The sequence below is a fragment of the Nylanderia fulva genome, unplaced genomic scaffold (genome assembly GCF_048542155.1).
Source record: "Nylanderia fulva isolate GAGA-0341 unplaced genomic scaffold, ASM4854215v1 Scaffold6, whole genome shotgun sequence".
In the NCBI taxonomy this organism is placed as follows: Eukaryota; Metazoa; Arthropoda; class Insecta; order Hymenoptera; family Formicidae; genus Nylanderia; species Nylanderia fulva.
The window spans coordinates 4,234,987-4,260,297 of record NW_028190698.1 but is presented as its reverse complement, the minus strand read 5'-3'; the positions used below and the strand labels follow the sequence as shown (position 1 = coordinate 4,260,297).

The 25,311-nt window shown below is 36.2% G+C and overlaps 1 protein-coding gene across 2 annotated transcripts; it reads left to right on the top strand.

Annotated features, from left to right (window-relative positions):
* Positions 1-1,113: 1,113 nt before the first annotated feature.
* On the top strand, positions 1,114-25,009 carry LOC114941991 (growth/differentiation factor 8). Of its 2 annotated transcripts, XM_029317227.2 has the most exons (4): positions 1,114-1,441; positions 1,668-2,443; positions 20,335-20,926; positions 22,465-25,009. In XM_029317227.2, the coding sequence occupies exons 2-4, from the start codon at positions 2,077-2,079 to the stop codon at positions 22,682-22,684; spliced, it is 1,179 nt and encodes a 392-aa protein (XP_029173060.1). In that variant the 5' UTR covers positions 1,114-1,441; positions 1,668-2,076; the 3' UTR covers positions 22,685-25,009. The 2 variants fall into 2 exon arrangements, with proteins under 2 accessions (XP_029173060.1, XP_029173049.1); XM_029317216.2 differs by having other exon boundaries at positions 1,114-2,443.
* The last annotated feature ends 302 nt before the right edge of the window (positions 25,010-25,311 follow it).

Below are 25,311 nucleotides of genomic sequence, written 5' to 3'. Positions count from 1 at the left end.
AGATATCTAAGAACAATTTAAAATCGTATATCTATTTTTGCTATTTAAAACAGTCGAAGAATAATTACCTATATTCTAAAAGTTGATCGCGCGCGCTGTTCTCTTCTTCTTTTTATCCAAATATCATCAAGTGCGAAATAAATTAATTTCCTGAACAAATAACAAATTATTAACCCCAAATCCGAATAAAATTCTACAATAACAACTCTAGTTGTAATAATACATAATATAGTTTCAAAACAATAATATAAAATTAATAAACAAATTCAACAACAGAAATGAAGTAAAGATCGAACTGTATAGATATCTAAGAACAATTTCAAATCGTCCATCTATTTTTCCTATCTCAAAACAGTCAAGGAATATTTAATCGAACCCCTTCGGGGTTCGTTAAAGCAAGCGCTATCTCATAGATCGCCAGAAATTCCTTTTCCAAAAAGGTTCTTCCGAAGCTTTTCTTGATGCTAATCGAGGAGCGCGCTACACGATCCCGATATCCCTCATCATATCGACTTAACTCATTGTCACAAGGGGGATGGCGGGGTGGAGGGACAGAGGAAGAGAGGGCACGGTCGGTGCCCGTGTGAATCCTTTCGGCGATCGTGACACGATCTCTGACGGACCGTGACAAATCGGCGCGTACATATGTATAGGGATAAGAACCGAAGTTAAAGCTCTGTATACTTCGCGAGGGAATCGCGGTGGCGTGAGGGGTCGAAGAAGAGGTCCCCGTACATGAGGAACGGTGGGATATATGGTGGGTGCGACGGTCGGGTTTATAAGAGGGCGATAGAGGGGTCGGAGGAGAGGAGGAGGCATTCGCGGCGGCGGCGACGGCGACAGCGGAGGCGGTGACGAAAAGGGTTGGGAACGGCGGGGAATAGCGAGAGAAAGAGAGAGAGAAAGAGGGTTGGGTAGAGGGGAACATTTGTTAGCTGCGGGTGTACGTTCGGCCCCTACAACGCGCGAGTGCGTAAGATACTCTCCGCGGGAGAGAGAGAAGAGAGACGTTCGCGCGAAGGAGGGAGATGGCAAAGTAGCTGTGAGGGATGGAAGGGGAAGAAGAAAGAAGAAGTAGAGAGGATAAGGCTCCACTTCGGACATATATGCGATGAGAATTCGCGCCTTCTGTCTCAGTGCTTGACAGGCCGGCAAGCTCTTAGGATCCATCGGGTTCTACCAGTCACGTCGCAGACCCTCGATCACCTTCTTCGCTTCGGGTGCCCGACCGAATATTAGCGGGCGGTTGACGGTTCGCAGACTCGAGGGTGATGCTGAAAGGTTTAGCGCGACAGACTGGTACCCCGCAACAATAGTAACATAGGAACCCGGTGGTGCCGGCCGAGTCGAAGTACCGGAAGTGTATAACGTCGGAGACAGGAAGGGTGACGAAGATAGTCGCACGACACGAGAGGATTCATCCCATCGCCGAAGATTGAAGGTAACCAGGTCGGATTATCGCGCGATGACGTTTAAAGGTGAACCGACAGGAAGCGGGAACTGTCACTGAAACGATCACGTGACAACGCGTGAACCGACAGTAGAACCGGGGTTGAAGGTCACGAAGATGTGCCGGACCGTATGATCTTGAGGACACTTTGCGTAAATACTCTAAAGTGCCTTGTGATTTTTTTCTTTCTTTCTTTCTTTCTTTCTCTCTCTTGTAGTGATTTTTGGTGTGCGTGAGAACAGTTTTGGTGAACACCATAAAAAGTGGAGCAACTGGACCGTGCGGATCGTCGTCTTCAGGGGACGGTGACGAGTTTCACGATAAAGGGACCAGAAAATTCCTGCAAGAGAAGAACGTATGATCGGGCAAGTTCGGGAAGAAGCTGGCGGTGGGACTTTTTTAGCGAAGAAGGCCAGAGGTGCGCAGGAAGAAGTAGAAATTCTGTAAGGAGCGCGAAATAGAAGCTATATACACGAGAAAGTTCAAGATCCGTCTCGGAGGGAAGACAGAACAAACTCGAGGAGCGACGAACGACGATGCTATCGATCATCTGATCGTTCCTGTCGCGACAAAGGCCGATCGTAGTTGATTCAAAGTTGATTCAACTAAGAGCGACCTTGAACAAAATGGTCACGAGGGCGCTTTTATTACTCTCGTTGGTCCTCCTTGGTGCCTTCGACGTCCCCGGCGTCGAGAGAACCCATGTCCGGCACTTGGCGATGGCAGGTAACGCCTGCAACGCCTGCAGGATCCACGAAGAGATCCGCGCGCTTAGTCTGGAAGCGATCAAGGAACAGATCCTGAACAAGCTGGGCTTAAAACAGGCGCCCAACATGACGGGTCGGGTTTTGCCAAAAATCCCACCCGTCTCGAAGCTGTTGGACAGGTTCGAGATGCAGGCCGATCAGCCACTTGAGTCTGGTATCACGCACTACGAAGAGGTTGATGAGTATACCGCCAAAACGGAGACCGTCTTTGCCTTGGCGCAGCCACGTAAGTTTCTTCTTCCTTTTTTTTTTTTTTTTTTAAATATTTCACAACTTTTCGAGACCTAGAAATGCATAATAAATATTATGGGAAGAGAAAAAATAATTATATACTATTTCATTTTATTTTAATTTTCTTCGTATATTTGTTAGAGGGTGTATCTCAATTCCGGACATCCTGAACATTATTATTTTTAAGTTACATTTTTTCAATTTTATTCGTATATATAACTTTGTATATTTTTTATTTCGATTTTGAAATTTCTTCTTCCCTTTTTTTTTACATTCTTCGGTGAATTAAAAATATTTTATAACTTTTCGAGACCTATAGAAATGCATAATAAAAATTATGAGAAGAGAAAAAATTCATATGCCATTTTATTTTATTTTACTTTTCTTTGTATATTTGTTAGAGAAGGTATCTCAATTCCGGACATCCTGAACATTATTATTTTTAAGTTACATTTTTTCAATTTTATTCATATATATAACTTTGTATATTTTTCATTTCGATTTTGAAATTTATTCTTCTTTATTTTTACGAGAAATTATATCTGGATATTATCAATATGTTAATTTCACAAAAATATTAACTTGATTACAATTTTAATTCTTATGACATAAATCATAAATCTAAAAATAGATAATGAAAAATTTTAATTTTAAAATTTTGTCAGATTCTACGTAGTAATCAAAATGTGCACGAGATGTTACAATATACACAACATGTAATGTGATATTGAAAATTTTTCACAATGAATTATTAAATATAATATACATATAAGTCGAGTTGCGATCATTTTTCTGCAAGATATTTAATTTTAATATACGACTGTGCAAAAACTGGTTGCGTAACTTATGTTAGTAAAAGGTAATGTTATCCATGGCGCCAGGTTGCGGTAAGATCTTTATCTTGTCATGGTTTATTCAAAATTAATTACCGCAAAATATGGTATTATTTCATACACGACACACCGATCATGTTTTCCTTGACAACTTTAAGTAACTTCTCAGGTAACTTCAGCTATTTTTAACGATTCTCGCTGATCTGTTCAACGTATATACACATCACATTGTACATAATTGCATCGTATAAGCATTACTGAACATCGCATAATTTTATATATATATATTTGTATGTGGGTATATGTTTGCACTGCTAAGGTAACAATTATATAATTGGCTTTTATACATATCGGATATACATCATATTGCTTTAAGATTTATTCGATAATTTGCACTTACTGCAACAAATCTTCAAGAAGAACATGGAAAATTTGGTAAATCTCTGTAAAATATATAAATAAATTAAAACTAATTAAAATAAAAAAATTTAATTTTGTGAAATTAAATATTCAATCTCTGAAATCGAAGATTGTTTTTGAAATATGTGGATGTTTTTATCACACACTTTTTTGTCATGATGTTATTTATTAGCTTTATGATTCAATGTCAAATATAGAAGGTAATATAATTTCTTAATATTTGGATCTCGAACAAACATCTTTAAATTCTTTGTTTTGTTGTTTAGTATCTTATTGTACAATTTATAATAATTGAAAAAAAATGAATAGATAGCATTTGAAATAAGTATTTAATATTTCTATAAAATTTTAAAGACTAAAGTTTACAATAATTTTTTTAAATTTTTTAATTTTTTATTTATTTAGTTTATATAATCAAATAATTTATTTATTGAGTTTACATAATCAAATAATTTACTCTCTAAAACTGCTATATATCAATTTAGTCTTATTAGTAGTACATATGGCATGTTCTTCTGAGTGCTTTATATAAATGTATTCAAATGATTAATGCTGACTAAAATTAAACTCTTTAATCGTTAATAGTACAATTTTAGACTTGATTCGATTTTGGACGCATCTTCTGACAACTTTGATTGCTTTGAGAGTTTTCGCAAGGCGATAATAGGCCTTATCAAGGCTCCGACCTCTCTCTCGCTGCTCTTAGTTAGTCCCTACATAATATCTTACACTAGGTGTCTCAGAATTCGCACATTTCGAATTTTTCGACAGTTCTTCGCAATTTTTGTATACAATTTCTTGTTGCAAGAATTGAAGAAGAAATGATCATCGACCATAAATTTATGACATGTGATCAATATTTTCACTGTTAATTAATCCTCTAATAATACAAAATACACAAATTTAATAAGAAATGAGAAGGCTGACGGATAAGATAGTTCTGCGCAGTGTACTACGTAAAAGGAATTGGGAATGTTAAATATCATCTTTACTCGACTCTACTGATAAAGGCTTAAGAGCATTGCGTGTTTTCGGGGACACCCCGTATGCATTCCGTGTATAATATACACTTGTTAAGGAACAGAAAGAGAACTCCAAACGCGGTCCGTCGCCGCACGAGTCCCTCGGGCGAAAGTGCCTTCGAGCCACTTGCCGCTAAGCGCGTAATAGTGGCGGTAGGACCGCAACCCACTATTAGGGCCTCCGTATGTTCGCGAAAAGGAAAAGAAAAATGAAACAAAATAAGATCAACGACCTGCTTAGGAGAGGAACCGATCGGTTCTCGGGGGCTGTCGGTGCTTTCTCGAAACGAAATTTGAATTTCATTAGCATAATTTTGATCCGCCTTTTCCGAGGACGGCGAGTTTGACAGAATTTCACCGGCTCATCGACTACCACCATATTGTGGACGATTATCGGGTATTGCGTGATTACGGACACTTTGGCATTCCGATATAAGCGTTGCCATTTATTATTATCGCGCCAATTACAGCTTTATTTTTAAGTACTGCAATCGGAATACGTGAGAGACCCGAAGATCGAGGTTTTTGCAGCCGGTTCGCATTGCACATTGCCGTCGCATCGGGCGGGTCACTAATTATATACGGTTGCCTCGAAGGCCGTTGCTGGTGAACCATGATGAAGCGTTACACCCTCAGTTTACGATTGACGATAAATTACAGAGAGGCGAATTAGCTGGAAAATTTGTTATTAATTACGTACGAGTGCCGTATCATTGAGATTACAATAACAGTCATTGAAATTGTTATCATTTTTTTATTATATAGTATTACTTATATTAAAATGATTGAAGATTGGAGCTGCATCTCATACATTATGAAACGAAAATGTTGACAGCGTCTTGCACGTGAAATTATTATAAAGAAAAAGCTGATGAAAAAGAGGGTAATGCTATAAAATTTTATTTTTAGACATATTATATGGAATAAAATGTCTATCTATTATTCTTCCATGTAAAAATAGAATTAAAACAATAGAAAGGGCTTTATAAAATATTTGTCAGAAAGTAAACTTAAAAAAAAAATTTTTTTTAATTTTTAAATATAAAAAAATTAGCCGCAAAAAAATTTGTACAATTGAAATTATTCATAACATTAATTTGTCAAAAAAATGTACTCGCTGTTTAAATCGCACTCTCTCGTTTATAGAATATACATTTACTTATAAATAGCTTAAATTATAAATTTATAATCAACATTGTAAGCGTTCTAAGCTCTTCCTAAGTCGCCATATCTTTCGTTAAAGTGTGTCAATAAGTGTCATTCGCTTCCTAAACTGCCATTGCAACGAGTAAAAAAGTTCGCATATATTTAATGTTATGTAGATAACACGAACGAGACGATGCTACGCCACTGTCTGACATTATCGGTGAGATTAATAACCGGAACGATTTAACGAAAAAAAAAAAAATATATATATATATATATTTAACTAGATAACATGGCACTTTTTTTCGTACATGCGTGAGTATCGTGCGTAAAACGCGCGTACTACATCAAATAATAATTAAATTTCGATATCGGCCGCTGTCAAACTTGAATAGAAAATAGCATCGAAAAATGCTAAAATAAGAATCCCTGACCGGTATATCATATTCGCGACGGGTTATCACCGACGACCTCTTGTCTCTTCTCTTGGAGCATCTCGGTCCCGCTGCAGGGAACGATCTTTGGAAATTCGTTCGTACGAATTTCCTTCCCTCGCGAAGTCTTTCCTTCCTTCTCGCCGAGTCTTTTCTATGCATACGCATCTCCTACACTGGAAAAAATTTGTTAGTTTGACTAAAGCTTTCAACTAAATATTATTTTGTTAATTGAACATATAAGAAATATTTAAATTAAATGTAACATATTAAATCTAACAAAACGTATATTTGACTTAAAGTTGAAAGATTTAGTTAACACACTTTTTTTTCAGTGTGCGTTAACTCTGATTCTATTAATTGTCTTGTTTTGTAACGACAATATGTTGTAATCTTTTTACATTTTCTCTTCTAAGACATTTTAATGCTCATTTATAACGTATATTAAAGCTTTCTATATTTTTTGATACATAAATGCGCTGATTGATTTTGTTGATCAATTATCCGACAATAATTGAAGGAAAGTCACAGGATATTTTTTTATTTTGATTATTTAATAATTTTCTCGAATTATAGAGGACTTTTACATTAAGATGAAGAATGCGCGAATATTCTTACGAGATTGATGGCTAGCTGCACTTAACTTTTGCATCTAATTCTATGTATCATTATTTTCATATCTTGCATAAATCGTTTGTATATTTGTGCGCATATAAATTGTTTAATTTGTGTTATTTTAATCTGTAAATTTCATATCTTTACTTCTTGTTTTCAATGCATTTCCATATCTTTTCTTATTTATATGAGTCGTATTCGTTGTACTTTCTCTTGTCTGTCACTGTTGTATTCAACTTTCGTCATAATCTTTTCCTTATTTTATCTTTGCTACTTTTCACCCGCTTTTATTTACAAATTTATTCCCTAGTTATTTACATTTAGTGCCCGATATATGTGTGACGTGACTTTATTTTCTCGAACTGCTTCCAAAAACTCAGATATTGCCTCTTACATTAGTCTTTTCTATTATCGCGTTTCCTCTTTTCCTCTCTTTGAAGTCGTCGATTGCATTTTGTATTCTCCTGTAATCACTTCCTTACTTTCTTTATCCGCGTCTGTTTTCTACAATTTTCACGTGTACCGTTTTTTTCTGTATCTTGATATCTCCTTCGATGAAACGACCGGCGGTTTTTGCCCGATGCCCTCAAGAGATCAAGTGATCTTGATCGCCTCTTGCTGCAAGTCGATCAGATTGTGAACACACACACATAAATATCTATGTATGCGTGCAACACATGATGTATCGATAAGTCATCGAATCAGCATTTTAAGGTAGTTCAAAAAGTTGCAATTATTTGAGAAGTGTTCAATTACACAAAAACAGATCTTTTATATTATATACTGCTTTGCAATTTAAATTCACATGTTATTAAAAAGAAAAGTTTAAAATTAAATTTTCGAAAAAAGTTTATAGTTAATGAAAAAGTAAGTCCTAATTCTCTTTTTTGCTTACTATTTTTTAAGAATATTTTTTTACCTTAAAATATACCTATTAAAGAGAATCTTTTAATTGATTTCTTTTGTAGAATTAATTAATAATTATTATGTCCGGATAATATCTAACATATGCGTAACTTATATTAATTGAAGTCTGTAGAGTTAAATTGCAACGGCAGAATGCCAATGTGAAGTATCCCTTGTAGAAAAATATACGAAATTATCATTTCAATTTGGATAATAGATGTCGAATGTCATGCGGTGATCTTTTTAAATAAGGTTCCAGGAAAAAAGTCCGTACTTGTTGCTATAATTACTACGGTGAAATCTATTAATTTCATCTGCACAGAGTGGTGTGTTTTCGCCATTGAGCTTTTTATGCATTTAATTAGTCCCCTATCGTATCGTTTTAATATGCATTGCCGATACACACGCGAGAAAAACATTTAAAAAACAGTTAATCAATCGGTTCCTATAGAAATAATTTTGGTCAACGTCATCGAGAGAGATTACGACGAGCACAAAGAGACTTCTTAATCTTTATCATAACGTCTGTTGTATAAAGTTTTAATACTGAATTGTTAATTGAGCAATGATAGATTTTCTCCCTTTCTCTCTAATACTAGACGCGATCGCCAAGATTCGCGAATGCATACGTGTGCGAACGACGAACCGGCCTCCAACGAAGGTCACGGCTGGTGCACAGCCTAGGTCAGGCCCATCTCCCATTATCGCGTTAAAGCTGTCTGTAGATGACTGGCGGTTGTTAGGGCCACATTATGTTGAGATAGAGCTTAGTTCCATGACGTAGCGCCCGGAGCTCTACTCTAGGACAGCAATTTATTCTAGTCAGCTGGTGAACGATGATTGTTCAAAGCGGTCGAAAAGCCTTGAAACTCGAAGAAGGGAATATGTAACAAAAGATAATTACAAAAGAGGATTGTATGAAATGAAATTTTGTCGAAATATTTTTATAAATGTTTAACGATACAATTAATATTGCTCTATTGAATTACGGAGAGAAATTTGTGTTCTATAATGTTTTACGTAACGTAGATTAGTTCTTTTTTTTAATATTTATTATATAATCATCGAAGAATTACTCCCTTCATAAGTCGATTTGATACAGGAAAAGAATAGAAATATAATAAAAATTAATTTGCAATTTATATACATATAATATTTATATACATATATAAAAGCTAATTATATACATGTTTGTATAATTTAAGTATTAAAATTTATATGTAAAGTAAATTTAATAATTTATAAAAAAGATAATATATATTTATTTAATTCTAAAATAAATTTAAAAATTTTTTTAAATTAAAATTTAAAAATTTGTACAGAATTAGAAAAGAAAAAACGAGAATGACATATTTCAATAAATTTTAGAAATTTAAAATTAAAATTATTTGTTTCAATCTTTGTGATACTTTTTCTAGAGTTAGTTTTATTTTACTATATTCACATTTACATTCCAAATTGTTTTAAAGTTCTCCACGTGGACTCAAAATCGAATTTGCGATTTTTTATTGTAATTATCTATAGCGATATACACATAGCATATACAGATATAAAACGCTTATATAAACTGGCCGAAATTATCATCATTATTGTATTTTCTATTCTTATTCTTTGAGTGTGTAACAACGCGCGTGCATTTCGATAATTAAGCAGACAAGGACATGACCGTTGTCATAATTAAAAATTATTTAAAGACAATCCGTTTAAACCATTTCAGACAATCTTCCAAAATATTTTTTTTTTTGAATGTTTTCAACACATATCCGTTATCGCAAAAAGTTTCCACAAATTAATATGCTAACGTTATCTCGATACGATGCAATCGTTTTCAATGCATAATTACATATATATATTATAAATAAACTTTACATTTTTTTAAAAGCTTTTTTACATTAATACAATTAACAAACATAAATTTCAAGACATTAAATTAGATATCTTTTGGCGAAATAAATTTCTAAATTAATTCTTCTAGATTAATTCTGTGTTATAAATTATTTTTATAGGTATCTCTTTCTATAGAAATTTTTAACACATCTCAGAATTGAAGAATATGATCTCGTAATTTCGTGATATTTTATTTATCGTAAAAGTTTGATATAAAAAATCACATTTAATTACTTATATAAAAAGCAGTTTTCTTTTTTTAATTAAACACATAATATTATATTAAAAAACATTTACAAAAAAAATATAGAATTTAATAGAGCTCTAGAACAGGCAGAAAGTTCCAAAACATTCATAATATTGTATTAGTTAAGTAATAACAATAATTCAAATAATAACTGTAATAATTTCTCTGAATTTACATCTCGCTAGCGCACAAAAAAAAATCATAAAACTACACGTGTAATTAATCTTGAAATTCATTACGTGTGTAATAACAGCAGATAATTTTTATCATCTTTCTTATTTTTTTCGTATCAATTAAAATGTGTATCATTAAAAAAATGTCCTTACTAAAATCTCTCTCGCAGAAGAGTGGATATATTTGAAAGAACGAATGCGTAATATTATCAAGGAAATGCACGGAAAAAATTCAAATGATTTGAACAGCGATCGGAACACTCGTGTATGATTTCCTGCGTGAGAAAACTTTCGTTATCCGACAGATTTACTTGGACACGAACGAGAAAGCAATCGGGGGTGCAAGTACAGGCGTTTCCGTCCTCCTTCCACCTATATAGCGCATTGGCAGGTCTCCCGACGCGGGTGCATAAACGCACGCGATGCCGCGAGGCGCCCTTTCGAGGGAAAAGAGGGTATCGGAGAAACGGACCAGGAGCAAAAGGGAGAAAGAATACAAGAGGAGCAAGTGAGAAAGCAAGAGAGAGAGGGAACCGGTACGCGTGACCCAAATGCGAATTTTATCGAGTTACGTTCTGTTATACTGTCGAAGTGCAGTCGCGCGCAATTGCGGGCCAACCCCGCGTCACGCGATGCAGATTATTCGGAGAGACGGCAGTTTTTACGTCCGGTCTCGCCCCGGTGCCGGCCGGTCTCGCCCCGGAAGAGGTGATCCCTCGGAGGAGCGTGTTTTCAACGGGGGTGCGTTGCGTTTCGAGCGAGCGCGCCACCGGAAAAAAACGATAAGTGCTCGTAGATAGGTATAGCGAGAATAACGCTCCCTATTCTTCTTCCCTCGCGACTTGCTTAGAATTATCATCGATCGTGTTCAACGCGATTCTCGGTAATTACTTAACGCGAGCGCGATAAATCTGACGTCGCGCGCGGATGTACAAAGGGGATGAAACTTTTTAACGAAGGCGTCAGCGAGACGATTCGACTCGCTTTTTAGATGCATTCTGCTTCAAATATTTTTAGGACAATTTTTATTAGCTTTCGAATTAAATAATCATTTTATTATAAATTGATTAAATCGTTTTTTAAAATAAAATGATTATTTAAAATTAAATAATCATTTTATTGTAAAAAACGATTTAATCAATTTATAATAAAATGATTATTTAAAATTAAATAATCATTTTATTTTAAAAAACGATTTAATCAATTTATAATAAAATGATTATTTAATTTTAAATAATCATTGATTAAATCGTTTTTTAAAATAAAATGATTATTTAATTTTAAATAATCCTTTTATTATTATAAATTGATTAAATCGTTTTTTAAAATAAAATGATTATTTAATTTTAAATAATCATTGATTAAATCGTTTTTTAAAATAAAATGATTATTTAATTTTAAATAATCCTTTTATTATTATAAATTGATTAAATCGTTTTTTAAAATAAAATAATTATTTAAAATTAAATAATCATTTTATTGTAAAAAACGATTTAATCAATTTATAATAAAATGATTATTTAAAATTAAATAATCATTTTATTTTAAAAAACGATTTAATCAATTTTTAATAAAATGATTATTTAAAATTAAATAATCGTTTTATTTTAAAAAACGATTTAATCAATTTATACAGGATCTCCTTTTAATTTTAATTTACCTGTCGGCATTGGATAATTTTTTTTACGCAATATAGAAATTTCTGACAGCCAGATTTTTGCGCGTGTTACGTCCTCCCGGCGAAACAGCTGATGAACGCGAATGCGTTCTCCACGCGACAAATCCGGGAAGGGTCGTTCACCCCCGCGTCCTACGCAGGATCATTAGTGCAATTAGGTATTCCCAAGACGAAGTCAGAGGGCACGTTATCGAGCGGCTTTAGGCGTAACGAGACGGCACAAGGGGGTTGGTTGGGATGAGTTGGGGAGAGATACGACATTGCGTTACAACATTAATTTCGGGGTTCAACGCTCCTGGCGAGCGGGTAGGTGTGCGTAGAGGCAGACGTTTTCGTCTAGACACACGCAAAACCCTCCTTCTCTTGCCGCCAACTGCCCTTGGCTGTTTAGGCAAATTGGATGTGTGTAAGTCGACATCTCCTTCGCGAGAACCCGTTTCGGCGCGAGCGAGAGGATCCTGTCGCGAGATTAAATCAATTCTTTCCTCAATGGTAAAAGTCGACCAAAACTGGCAATCATTTATTATAAATAATTAATTAAGATACAACGGTTCGGCTGTCATTGCAGCCCTTTTCAAGTAAATCTATAAAAAGTTAAATAAAAATAATTATTTCATCGCAACAAATAATTATAAATTCATATACAAAAGTATGTTACATACCAAACGTAAATGCATAATAAATTAATTAATTGTTTATAATAAATGATTGCCAGTTTTGGTCGACTTTTATCATTGAGGAAAGATTTTTGTTAATTATCACTGGCGAACCTTAAGGATTATTATCTGTTAAATCAATTTATTCAAGAACGACGTCAAGCGTACGATATATAAATTATATTTAATATTATTACGTTACGTGTGTCATTTTTATATTTCGTATGTACGTATTATTTTTTCGATATTTTTCGGGGACAAACAGATTTATCTCTGCTCGAGGATCTTGCGCAACGGAGGATTACAGGGTGTCTATAGCGGTCAGGAAAATCTGGAAAACCGGGCGTTGTCAGGAAATTTTACTATTTGTCTGGATTTTTTCACATTATTCTACATTTGTCTCGATAATTTGAAATTTTTTATTACAACTTTTCCTTGACTCCCAACTAATTTTCTGTGTTGTTAAAAATTGATTCATCTACAGCGTGTTCGTTAATTTATATTTTCATCACCGTGTTATTTCATTTTAATGTGTTCGATAGAGACAAAACTAAAAAATTTGCAGATTGTATAATTGATTTAAATTTTTGTTTTAACTACCGAACCTTTTCATTGTTGACAAAAATATCTCAAGGATTTCACATGATTGCATTTAATTGATTTATCATATAGATATATGCGAATTATATATTTGAAAAAAATAATACTAAAAAGGCGGGAATTTTTTTCATCGAGTCTGCTGGATTACTTGAAAATCCTGCGAGAGAGAAGTTTCGCGTATTCTCGAACGCGCGAAACTTCGCTCTTGCGATCATAATTTTTCCCGTCTGGTCTCAAGGCCGCAGCTATGCCACTTTTGCATCCTCGTGCGACACTATCTTCCGCCGATCCCTTCTCGTTCCTTCCTGCTGCTCGTCTTCGTGCTTGAAGGTCGGACAAGGGGAGGCACCGTACAACATGACACTACGTCGGCATCGGCCGGAAAAAAAAAAGACGGAAAAAAAGATCGTCAGGACGCGGGAAACATGGTGGCTTATTTTCGTCCAGACGAGGCTACAGACCGTCTGGCGCGAGAAGTTTCGGGCTATATTTAAAATCGAGAGTGGAAAAAAGAAGAGCGCCCTTCGCCAAAAACTCGCGCATCTTTGCCATAATGTCGCTCGAATTTTGACGCTTCGGTCAACGTAGATGTAGAGTCTCCATTCATTGTGTTTCTTCGGAGAAAAAAATAGTAGAGAAAAAAAAAATAAGAGAGAAATTATCTGACGAAATATATCTTTCACCTTCACCGAAGGTGCTTAAATGATTTAATTGATATACGCACCCTCTTCTTATATGTCGCTGGTAATTATAACTTCTTCCATGATCTTCTCTAATTTTTCTGTAGATATATCTGTAGTAATATTATTGATCACACGTATATATATATAGTTATTTGTAATTAATTATTTATTTTTAAACTGAAAGCTAAATGTAAGCTACGTAATTACGTCTTACTTCTTCCATGATTTTCTCTAATTTTTCTGTAGATATATCCGTAGTAATATTATTGATCACATGTATATATATAGTTACTTGTAATTATTTATTTTTAAACTGAAAGCTAAATGTAAGCTACGTAAATGCGTCATGTTCGCACATTAGTTTATTCATCATTATCGTCATCTTCTACAATACAGATGAAAAATCTTAAAATGTTGATACGAATGGGTAGTTGTGAACTTTGGAGAATATTACACGTGACGAAACGCGACGTGAATTTCCAAACCGATGCGTGTGTCGCGCAGACACAAATAAATCTGACAGCCGTAAATGTGACAGTTGTAGGCAGGGGTGGGTAAGGTAAACGACAAAAAGAAGGATGAGCGCGGGATGAAAACAATAAAGCCAAAGCCACTAAGTACATCGTGCTCCAGCGCTTGGGACAAATATAGATTTTAGCGAACGCGGAGGTCACTCGCATTGCACAGTAGAACAAACGTGGAAAGACTTTCTGCGACCGACGAATAAAGTCAACGTGCTCGTTCTCCTTGCTCTTCTAACGTCGTACGTATATTTATTTAATATTTCGCAGTCCTAATAGAAAAAACGAAAACAACATATTTGATATACGGATGAATTGTTGTTGGTTCGGATCAATTATTGATGTACGCATTACTCTTTTATCAATTTCACTTGTGACATATTAATATTCCGTTCTTTGTACGAGATATCTATGTGCGTTTCCGATTTGCTCGATATCTCTATTCCGACCGACGTCGCTCGAAAAGTTTGTTATGAAAGCAAATGTCTAATCTCGGGCAATTAGAACTTATCGCTCGTTTAGCGTCTATCAGCCTATATAGCCGCGCAATGTAATAATAAATCGGTGAGTTTCGAGTCGCGGAAACGTCGCGTGGAATAAACGGGAAAGTCGAGGCAGGAGAGCCCGTTGGAACGAGTATGGAAATCATGGAAAACAATGATACCGCGGTGTCGTGGCCCTGCCTATAAATAAAGCGAAGAAATATAATTGATACGGAACGACCTCCTACCATTTTACGACGCATATGGTCTTTCTCTTCTCTCGGGTCCATCCGGGAACGCATCCCCGAGACAGAGAGAGAGAGACTGCACTTTTCTCCGCTATCGGTCGCCTCTTCTTTTTCATTCTCCGGCTACGTCTCGCTATAATGTAAGGGCGACGACGACGTTTAAAAATATCAGGCGACAAATCGTCGGGCATGTAGACTTTGTATGATCGGGACGTTCTCTCGGAACGAAAACAGCCCGATTTTATTTCGTTTTACATCGCTTTTTCTGTATCCTAAATATTTTCCTCGCGAGCACAAATAATAAACGTGTGGACGAAAAAGTTTTGAAGGTGACGACGAAACGATTTGAAAGCGTTTCTGATGAGTGTATAGCTTTTGCTTTCGGAATTTTTGCGAATTATTTACGGTGAAAAACAAATTAGAATAACATATTCTAAATTGAAATTCAAGACAGTAATTGTATTTTTACACTTTACTAATTATAAGATATTATCGTAGCAGGGACAATTACGTATCGCTTTCTCTTCAACAATATACTCTGATTATATATTATTTAGCTTTTGCTTTTCGGCCAGATATAAACAGGGTTGGGTAAGTTGATGATTTTTTAAAATCAAGTTAAATCAAAAAGTTAGTTGCTTATAAAATTAACTTAGTTAAGTTAAGAGTTTTATGAATAAAAAATTAACTCAATTAAATTTAAGATTAAATTAACCGAAGTTAAATCAAAAGTTAATTTTTTTAAATATTATTTATATTAAATTAGAATTTTGTTTGTTAATTCTTTTAAAACACATATAATAACAAAGAAATTTTGATTTTTATATAGAAATATATTTTTTGGTAATTACAATTGATGACAAATAAACATAAAAATTAGTAATGCTTTAATTTAAAAATAATATATTTATAACTTATAAAAAAGCAATAATATAATAGTATTCAGAGATAAAAAAAATTTAGGAAAAAAGTTAATAAGTTTAAGGTCAAAAAAATAACTAGTTGAAGTTAAAAATTAATACATTTTAAATTAACTGAGCTAACTTTTTTTTAACTTTTAACTAATTATTATCCAACCCGGGATATAAGCTAGATAATTGATAATTCACATCTCCGTGGCAAATAATTGACGTAGAATCGACGTAGAAGCGAATTATAGCAGTCGTAGAGTCAATACGTGAAAGACGTTCTCGACTGTCAAACTTTCTCTCGCCGACTTTCGAAAGCGCAAAGGGCGCGGCGGGGAGGACCCGTCCTCCGTAATCGTAAAGTTGACATGATTAATAATAATTAGTCCCCCGCGGTAGACGGCATGACAGGTAGACGGTGGTGCGGCGTCATGTAGATGTCTACGGGTAGAGATGGTAGAATGCGAGTCTCTCTGCGCCCGCGTCAGACGAGAGATCGTTGCACAGGACACTGACGGGTGACAGTGACACTGACGGCGAATAAAAGGCGAGACGAGGGTAAAAGCCGCGGGGGAGGAGGGATATGATAATCGAATTATTCGAAAACGCAAGGTTAATCGCGGCGTCCGCGTCTCTCTCGCAACGCAAAACGTTCACGAAAATAAACCTCCCCCACGCAATTTCGGCGAATTTTCATGCAAAATTCAAACCGCGTGTCAACCAGCTTCTCTCATGTGTCGAATAATGAAAGACATTCCATTCCAGAGGAATGATTTGCTGCTACAGTGCAAATGTAGACTCTAGTTTGCTCCTCTTCTCTTTCGCCTCTCGCACTTCCATCAATATTTTAATAAATATTATTCATCAGGTATAAACAGAAATTAATATATAATTTTATTATACACAAATACAATAATAAACTAGTATTTAAAATATTGTATGTAGAGTGATTAATACATTTTCAGCAAATATTAACAAAGAGTAAATTAATTTTGAAATAAAAGTATCACCGAATTTTTTTTTAGAATTATTATGAGATCATTATTATTTACGTATACCTATATATTTTAAATAAATTAAGTTTATATTTTTTCAGAGAGATAAAAAAAATTGATTTTCTTCGGTACATATTGGCCGATTTTTTTTAATACGATCGTTTAAAACTATTTTTTTCTAAATCTTCCTCGAATCGCATCGTGTCCCCTAACTCGGGAAACGCTGTCCGAGATTCATAAGTTTCGCGGAAAATTTCTTACAGCCGACCGATCGCGAGATCGAGGAACCAGTCGAATACCAGGACGAGCGCGGCTTAGAAGATACGCGCTCAAAGTCGCGTATCTCTCGATACGCGCCAAGAGCGCGTTGATTGATCGATCGGGAGAAAAACGTTCGCTCGCTCCCGTATAACGGTACGATTTCAGGTGGCTCTACCCTTCGTGGAAGCGGTCGTCTTACCGAGCGATGGCCTGAATAGAGTCTCTTACCGGTGTATATAAATCTGTCCGCTGTCGTGCCGCTCTTTCTTCTTTTTTCCTCCCCACCTCTTGCATTCGCGTTTCCGCCGCCGATCGATCGATCGATCGATCGATCCGCGATCGATCGCTCTCCGGGATCAGGTTTTAAATGTCGGACGCACGTGCGTGTCACCGAGATCGCGCGATCGGCAAGAAACGACCCCGGGACGAGATCTCTCTTTCTCTCTCTCTTCCTGATTTATTGCCGATCTCTCGAGCGCGCGGGTATCACAATCGCGAGGAAATCCTGCGCGGGATTTTATTTGCCAAGCGGGTTTTTGCCCAGCCACGACATACGCCGCGGTTCGACGAGAGAGAAGAAATTTCTAAATTGACGGATCCTATATTATTTTGAAAACACCGATCGCATCCTTCGGATTTTTGCCGGTTTTGTTGGTTTTGTTCGCGATCCCCCCGATGCAACTCGATCTTGTACGGAAGCTAGTTCGCAAGTGAAACAAGATGAAAAGAATATATTGAGAAGCGAAGGTTTTGCAATCGGTTGTACGAGATAAAATATATTAACTACTCGTGTAGTTTCTCTCGATCTAGCTTTTTACATAACGTCGAATATAACGGAAAAAACTGCGAAGAGATTGAATTTTATTTCCGAATTAATTATACAGTGTGCAAAAAAATGGAAGCATTAAAATTCGGGGGGAGAGCGATACTTTACTTTTGGCGGAATCGCGATAAATGAAAAAAAAATTCTACAAAATTATGAAATTCCATTTTATTTGTACAGGAAATTTTTGCGCGTTTTATCTTTGAATATTTATAATCGTAGAAAGTGTACGACCCGAAAGAGATTCCTCCTTGACTTCCTCGTGTCAACGATTATGTGCTGATTCGCTCGTCGGAATTCACGCAAATCCGAAGATGTTCGTTCGCGATATTATCATGTCGGGCAAAAGAGATCGCGGATCGATCTTTTTTCTTCTTTTTTTCTTTTCATCTTTTCCCGCCGATAATGTAATCGTCGGAAGTTTCAAGTCGTTAACGAAAATTACGATTTACAAGGAAACACGCTTCGCGACGTCATTAAATCGCTATCAACTGACAATCAGAAAAAGAGGCGCATAAAACGTACGTCTCTCATTCGATCGGTCGGGAAAGTATATCGCGATCGGCGAAGGAAGTGTCTTGCGGCTCTCCCGGTTCTGATAAACTTATTTGAAAAAGCAAAACGCTATATCGACCGATCGCACATATATATATATATATATACGTGCGCACGCTTACGTATGAGATTATTACATGTAATTTATGAGCTCTTTCGATCGTAAAAAGGCCAAATCGCGCGGAATAGAGAGACGACATTACGTCGCCGTTATAAGCGATCCGATCATAGAAATCGCATTATCACGCATCAATTAACTTTCGTATTTCTCGCGATGTGAAACATAATGTTTTCTAATAACCGCCATTTTATCGCGCCGATTTGCTTTCGTCTGGTTATCGGCCAATTAGAAATCATTCTTTACTTATTCGCGCGCACTACAGACAGTCAACGCAGTCCGATCATGATGATCGATGTAAATCATCTGGTACTGCTTCTTGTGCAATTTGTAGGTTGTTTTTATGGACTTTTCCTTCCTGCTGATCGTGTCATTGTCTATTAATAAAAAAAAGAAATATTTTTGCGTCTCAACTTTGTATTCAAATGCACTTGAAATAGCTTGGAATCGAATACGTAAATGATTATCGCGTTCATTTTCTATTCCCGATAACCTTTTACAGCGACTCAACGAAGCTGTTGTAATATGCAGCTTGTACTATGTAGCGATCTTTGATATCAACGTGATATTTGATACTTTCGCGAAAGCAGAAATATGTATTTTGACATCTTTATCTTGCTCGAAGTTGAGAAAAAAAGGAGAAAAAGCTCTAACGTGGCGCATATTCGATTTGTGACATTATATTTTCTAGCAATTGCAGAAAAATATCAAGATTTATATTCTTGAGTTTTAAATAAATAGATGTGCATATAAGAAAACACTCTTTCTCTCTGTCTCTCTTGAATATCTCTTTATGTCTCGCAGATCGCGATGTACTTAAACCCGATCAAAAGTTGTAGTTACATCCAAAATCGCATCAGTTCACTTTGTTTATTCTTGGTATCTTTGTTTACACGTCAGCGAGAATCAATAAATATTTTTCTATATGTTTTATTTTTAATTCCCCTACCCTACCTCATTCATGTTATCCACTATTTATCCAATATTTGTAGATAGCACAAAGTGGTCTCGCGGCATTAAGCGGTGCAGCGATACTACTTTATCGAATTACGTAGTATCGACCGCAATGAGGATCTTTTCATTCACGAATAATAAGATGATGCAATGCGGCATCCGACATGACGCGAGGCCTATGTTCAAAAAAAAAAATCCCCGAAAAAACGCGTTCACGTACGGACTGTCGAGAGAAAAAATGGCACTTTATCATCGCTGGCGTGTGTGCGGCACATCAACAAGACTATCAACCAGACACTATATCTCCTATTTGGAATTTTCCGACATAATTATTGACGCGAATCATACCCTAATGCATTTGTACTACGCAGCATTAAATAATCGTACACGATTGAAAATTATATTCATAGAAAAGGCGTTAAAAATAAACACCCGACGAATATCATGTGCAATTAAGATCTTATATAATCAGTATTCTTATTTCCAATCCTGAAAAAGAGAACATGTTTCTTTTGCATCGCAGTAAGAAACTGAAAAAATTGTATATATCTTCCTTATATGTATACTTAAATAATTAAAACAATAATTTATATATATATATATGTATATACATACATATAATAATAACCATTTATCTACTTATGCTGTATATATTTTTACAGACGCGAGACAGATAATTATTATATTATGTAATTAATATATTACGTAATTTTTTTTCCAGATCAAAGGCTAAGGCATTCAAAGGGCAACTTAGACGTACTCTACTTTAAATTCTCCGACAAAATCGTTCAACATCGCGTTACCAGGGCGGAACTGTCCCTCTGGGTGTGGGGTGTGAATCAGGAAGTGGCCGAAATCGGCGAGTCACTCGATCTGAAGGGTCAGGACACGCTGACGATCACGTTGCGAAGAATCCTCCGGGGGACAAACGAGGCCGGCGAGCCTTTGCTGGGGCCCGCCCTCGTCACGAAGCACCCTCGGCCAGAAATGGGCGGCAGGATCACGATCGAGCTCAGACGGATGGTGGCCGAGTGGTTCAAACATCCCCGGGACAATCTCGGAGTGGCCCTGAAAATCACCTGCGGGAATCATCACAGGAACTTGGCCCGACTGGTCGAGACCAGCCCCAACGCGGACAACACGCCCTATCTCGAGGTGCAGACGCAAGAACTCGATTCGCGAAAAAACTCCAGGATCAAGAGAAACGTGGGACTCAATTGCGACGAGGCCAGCCAGGAGACCAGGTGTTGCCGGTACAAGCTCACGGTGGACTTTGAAAAATTCGGCTGGGATTGGATAATCGCGCCTAAAAAGTGAGTCTAGTTTTCTGTTCTTTTGTCGGGAATTTTTTTATCGAGATTCCGCAATCTCGAAAAAGCCGGTTTGCGTCAGTCGATGTATTATATTTTCTTAGTGTCGCTTCGAGTTCAATTTTTCATGTCCTCTATTTGATCACAAATCCAAGATCAGAATCAAACAATCTGGTTTAGTTATAAATGTATTTTACTGAAAGTCTTTCTCTTTCTATTTTCATCTCTTTTATTGGACAAAAATTAGAATACACTTTTGAGTTATTAGCTCGATATATTTTGTGCCCCTTTAGTAGAATATTCTCTAAAACATATAACACTTTTGTATATATATTCTATATATATTTCGACTCGCGCGAAATGATTAATGCGTCGTTAGTTAAGCACGTACCTACTCGTAAAGGTTTCTCCGAAAGAAAATATTTGAGCCAAACTCGACTTCGATGCAGGAATCGTAGCTTTCTCGCTGGCACGTAGAACAACTTCTACATCAACAATGCTAAACTGTTATTGCGCACGTTCGATCTAAAAATATCTCCTCTGTAGTGCGCTTGCACTCACATATATGTGCATTTCGAGCTAATTAAAACAGTATTTAAATGCTGACACTTATCGCAGAATACAAAGTTAATTGTGTCCATTCACAATCTTCGTATAACAAGTTTTTTAATTGAAATACGCACATCAACATTTGACGTATATTTCAACAAAAATATCGGGAATTAATAAATTTGAAACTCTGTAAGAATAATTCGATGTACTACGCGTATCGGTATCCATTATCATTTGTTTTCAAGATGAAGAAAAACCTTTTTCAAAATGAGTTTTATCAACACTGATTAGTCTTCAGCCTTGAGCATAAACGTCCGCAGAAGAAAGACGAGAGGAAGCATTTGTCCTCTCTTGAAATCGGTAAAAAAATTAGGCATTTGCTCTCCTTTTGAATAAACACTGGACTTTATTCGCGCATTTAATATATAAGAAATAAAAATGACAAAAAAATGAAATGAATAATTCGATGAAAGGTTCTTTGAAAAAATCCTACGGACGCCCATGGCCTTGAGTGATTAACCCTTAGTCCCGACGGTTCTTTTCGGCACCTTTAATCCCGACTCATGGGTCGTTTGCGTCTTTGCGTTATTTGGATCAGTAAAAACGCTTTAAAAAATCTGAAGAAATTCATGGAGCTTCTTGCAACCTTCAACTTGAAGTTCCAATCATAATATTTCGATAAAAATTATTTTTTTATATAATTTGTTATTAAGAAATGGAGGTACCTAAGGAAAAATCACTTGTTCACATAAAATATCATAACTTTAAGCCAAATAAAGATATCGACAAAATTTCGTTTTCAAAAATTACAGCACTTTAAAATTTCGTTTGGGTCGCAAACAACTCATGAGTCGGGACTAAGGGTTAACATAATATCTCTTTCGAAAATGAATAATGTAAGGAATGCAGAAATGAAAAAATCAGGTCTCGCAGGTCAGCGATGCTGGAATTCGCATTAACGATCGGTCCCGCAAATCTTTGTGTCGCAGATACGATGCCAATTACTGTTCGGGCGACTGTCCGATGGCTTTTCTACCGGCCTATCCCAACACGCACATTGTCAGCCTGGCGGAGCCGCCGAACAATACCGGGCCGTGCTGCGCGCCCAGGAAACTCTCCGAGATCACGATGCTCTACTTCGACAACGAGTACCAGATCGTGTTCTCGCGGCTGCCGGGCATGGTGGTCGAGAAGTGCGGCTGCTCATAGTCCACCTACGAGTCGGACGACGGGGACGACTACGTGGAGGGTCCCTACGTGCGAGGCGACGCTCTTCTCCTTCTGATCAATTCCGATAATCATCATCGTTGTCCCCGTCAATTGTCGTCGTCAATTGTCGTCGCCGCGTTCCCGGCGATTCCTCATCCGATAGACTGAAAGTGCCTTGTTCGGAGAGTGGTCGCGTAGATGCGGATCCCTTCGGAGCGCAAGAGAGAGAGAACGCGAAGGAAACTGAGGAAAAAAGTGCGCGAGTGCTGATTCGCGAGGATCTCCTCTAAGACTGTGCGCTGGATGCCAAGGAGGGATGCTCGTGTCGTCAGCGACAGGTGATCCCACGACGGTGGTCCATGGCAAGGCGGATAGTTCCTAGAGTCACGGTATTATTTTTAAGACGCCGATACGTTTGCACCTGATCCGCGTGTACGACCTCGAGATGGGGGAGTTTTTGCTGATTGCTCGAAGGTGCGAGAGAAGAGAGAGCTCGGGAGTACTTGTGACACACATATGGAACTCAAATTTATATTCGTAGGGAATGAGTTTTTTTTTTAACAACGCGGTTTCGTGAGAAGCGAGAGAAAACTTGGAACTTCTTGTTTGCTCTTGCGTCTCGCGAGACTTTAAATCAAGTGCGAAGAATATAATTCGAGCGTTTTTATCAATGTGACAAAATTGTATTCGACAAATGTTTTCTTGCCTCTTTCATTTCTTTATATGCGAGGAAGCAAGATAGATATGTCGACGATCGATGGAAACGTATTGGCCAACAGATCTCGGTGTACAGTAAAATCGTTGTTTTTCTAATGGTTTTCCCTTTTCCCTCTCCCCCCACACACCCTCGTCTTTCTACAATATTATATATATATATATGTACATATATATATATATATATATATATATATATATATAATTTCTGTGTCATTATGATCGTTTTTTTAGCAAATTGTGAGAGTGCGTGTGCGAAAGAGCGTGTCGAATTATGTAAATAAGTCGTAACAGGCAAGAGAGTGTAATGTTGCTTCGCTGAGATTCCCGGGTCTTGAAAGGACCCGACAAGGATGTTACTCGTATATCGGCGGCTCTGTTCTCCGCTATTTCTAAAAAAAAGCGAGTACGATTTTAAATAAATTGTAATTACACACCTACGGCGCAATAAATTCGAAATTTCTTTATATTGCGAAAATTGAAAGTTTTTCGCATAAATTATACGATCGCGAAAATAAGTATTGAACGTTTATTCTTTCTAGATAAATGAACGTTATTCGCGAAATGCGCCCGATTTTTGTAGCTTTCTTCATGACTTATTAAGTATTAATAGCTGCATTTTAACGCGTCGGGAGATGCACTTATCAAGAAGGGATAACGACGTTTCTTTTACGTTCCTTCCTGTTTCGTGCAATGTTAAAAAATTGATAATATTTTCGGGCAAGATCAGTAAAGGATTCCTTGACAAGCAACGTAACATCTAAAGTTTGATTAATTTTCATAAATTTCAAAAGGATCCTTCTCTGATCTTTGCTTAATCAATTATCACTTAATTATATCGTACTAAAGGATCAGTGCTATATAATATGTATAGATGTATCTCCTCGACGCTTAAACAATTCTAGTTATATGTAACGATTGAAAGTAAAATTTCGACGAATTTAGGTCTTTGTATTTAGTCAATAAAAAAAAGAAATAAATAATTGCGACGCGATAATTGCGGCAAAGTGGCATTTATCCACTGAACTTGTAGGCATCGAGAAGTGAAATTTTATTAATTTCGATCTTTGCTATCTTCGAAATTGTGCTAAAAAAATGTTTGACGCTATACGAAGTAACACTTAATTCCACGTTTTAACCCTCGGCTTCGAGTCAAGTGCACTGTAGCTACATTTTGTAAAATAGTATACGATACACAATCGACTTGCGCGCACCGTCCCTAAACTTTATGTGATTTTAAAAGAAAAAATACACATACACGTACGACTTTATAAAAAAAAAACTTTGCGATTTTTATATAAAGCAATCATTAGAATGTAAGACAAAGCTCCTTGAAAAATCGATTCTTTTGTAACTCATCTCTTCCCTCGTCGAGCTGTCCTCTATCTTTTCATCCCCTTTCCTTCTCGTCCGCTATCCATTTTCCGTTTGTTTGTCAGTGTACCAATAATTAAAAAAATAATGGAATATATATATATACCTATATCTTTTCCCCAATATACAAACGAGGACGGCAAAAAAATGCATACTTATATGTATAATGTGTACTTCTTAGATAGGTAGCATAGATAGACAAATATTTATTCCATTAAATAAACGGATTTTCGATGAGCACGGAATAACATTTTATTTCTCCCCTTTTCCTCCCTCTTAAATATAAACCATTTTTTTCCAGCGATTCAAGTTGACTCACTTAAAATTTAATAAAAATTAAAAAGAGACAAAGAGACAACTTTCAATTAACATTTAAAGCATTTTACATATATATATATGTATATGTGTTGACTGTAAGATAAGCACCTTACTATTTTTACGCATTATGCACTTAACATTTATGTTTAAAGTCAGATACGCGATAAATCTGGCAGTATCGTACGCAAAAATATCTCTTGCTGTAACGAATCTGCATTTTA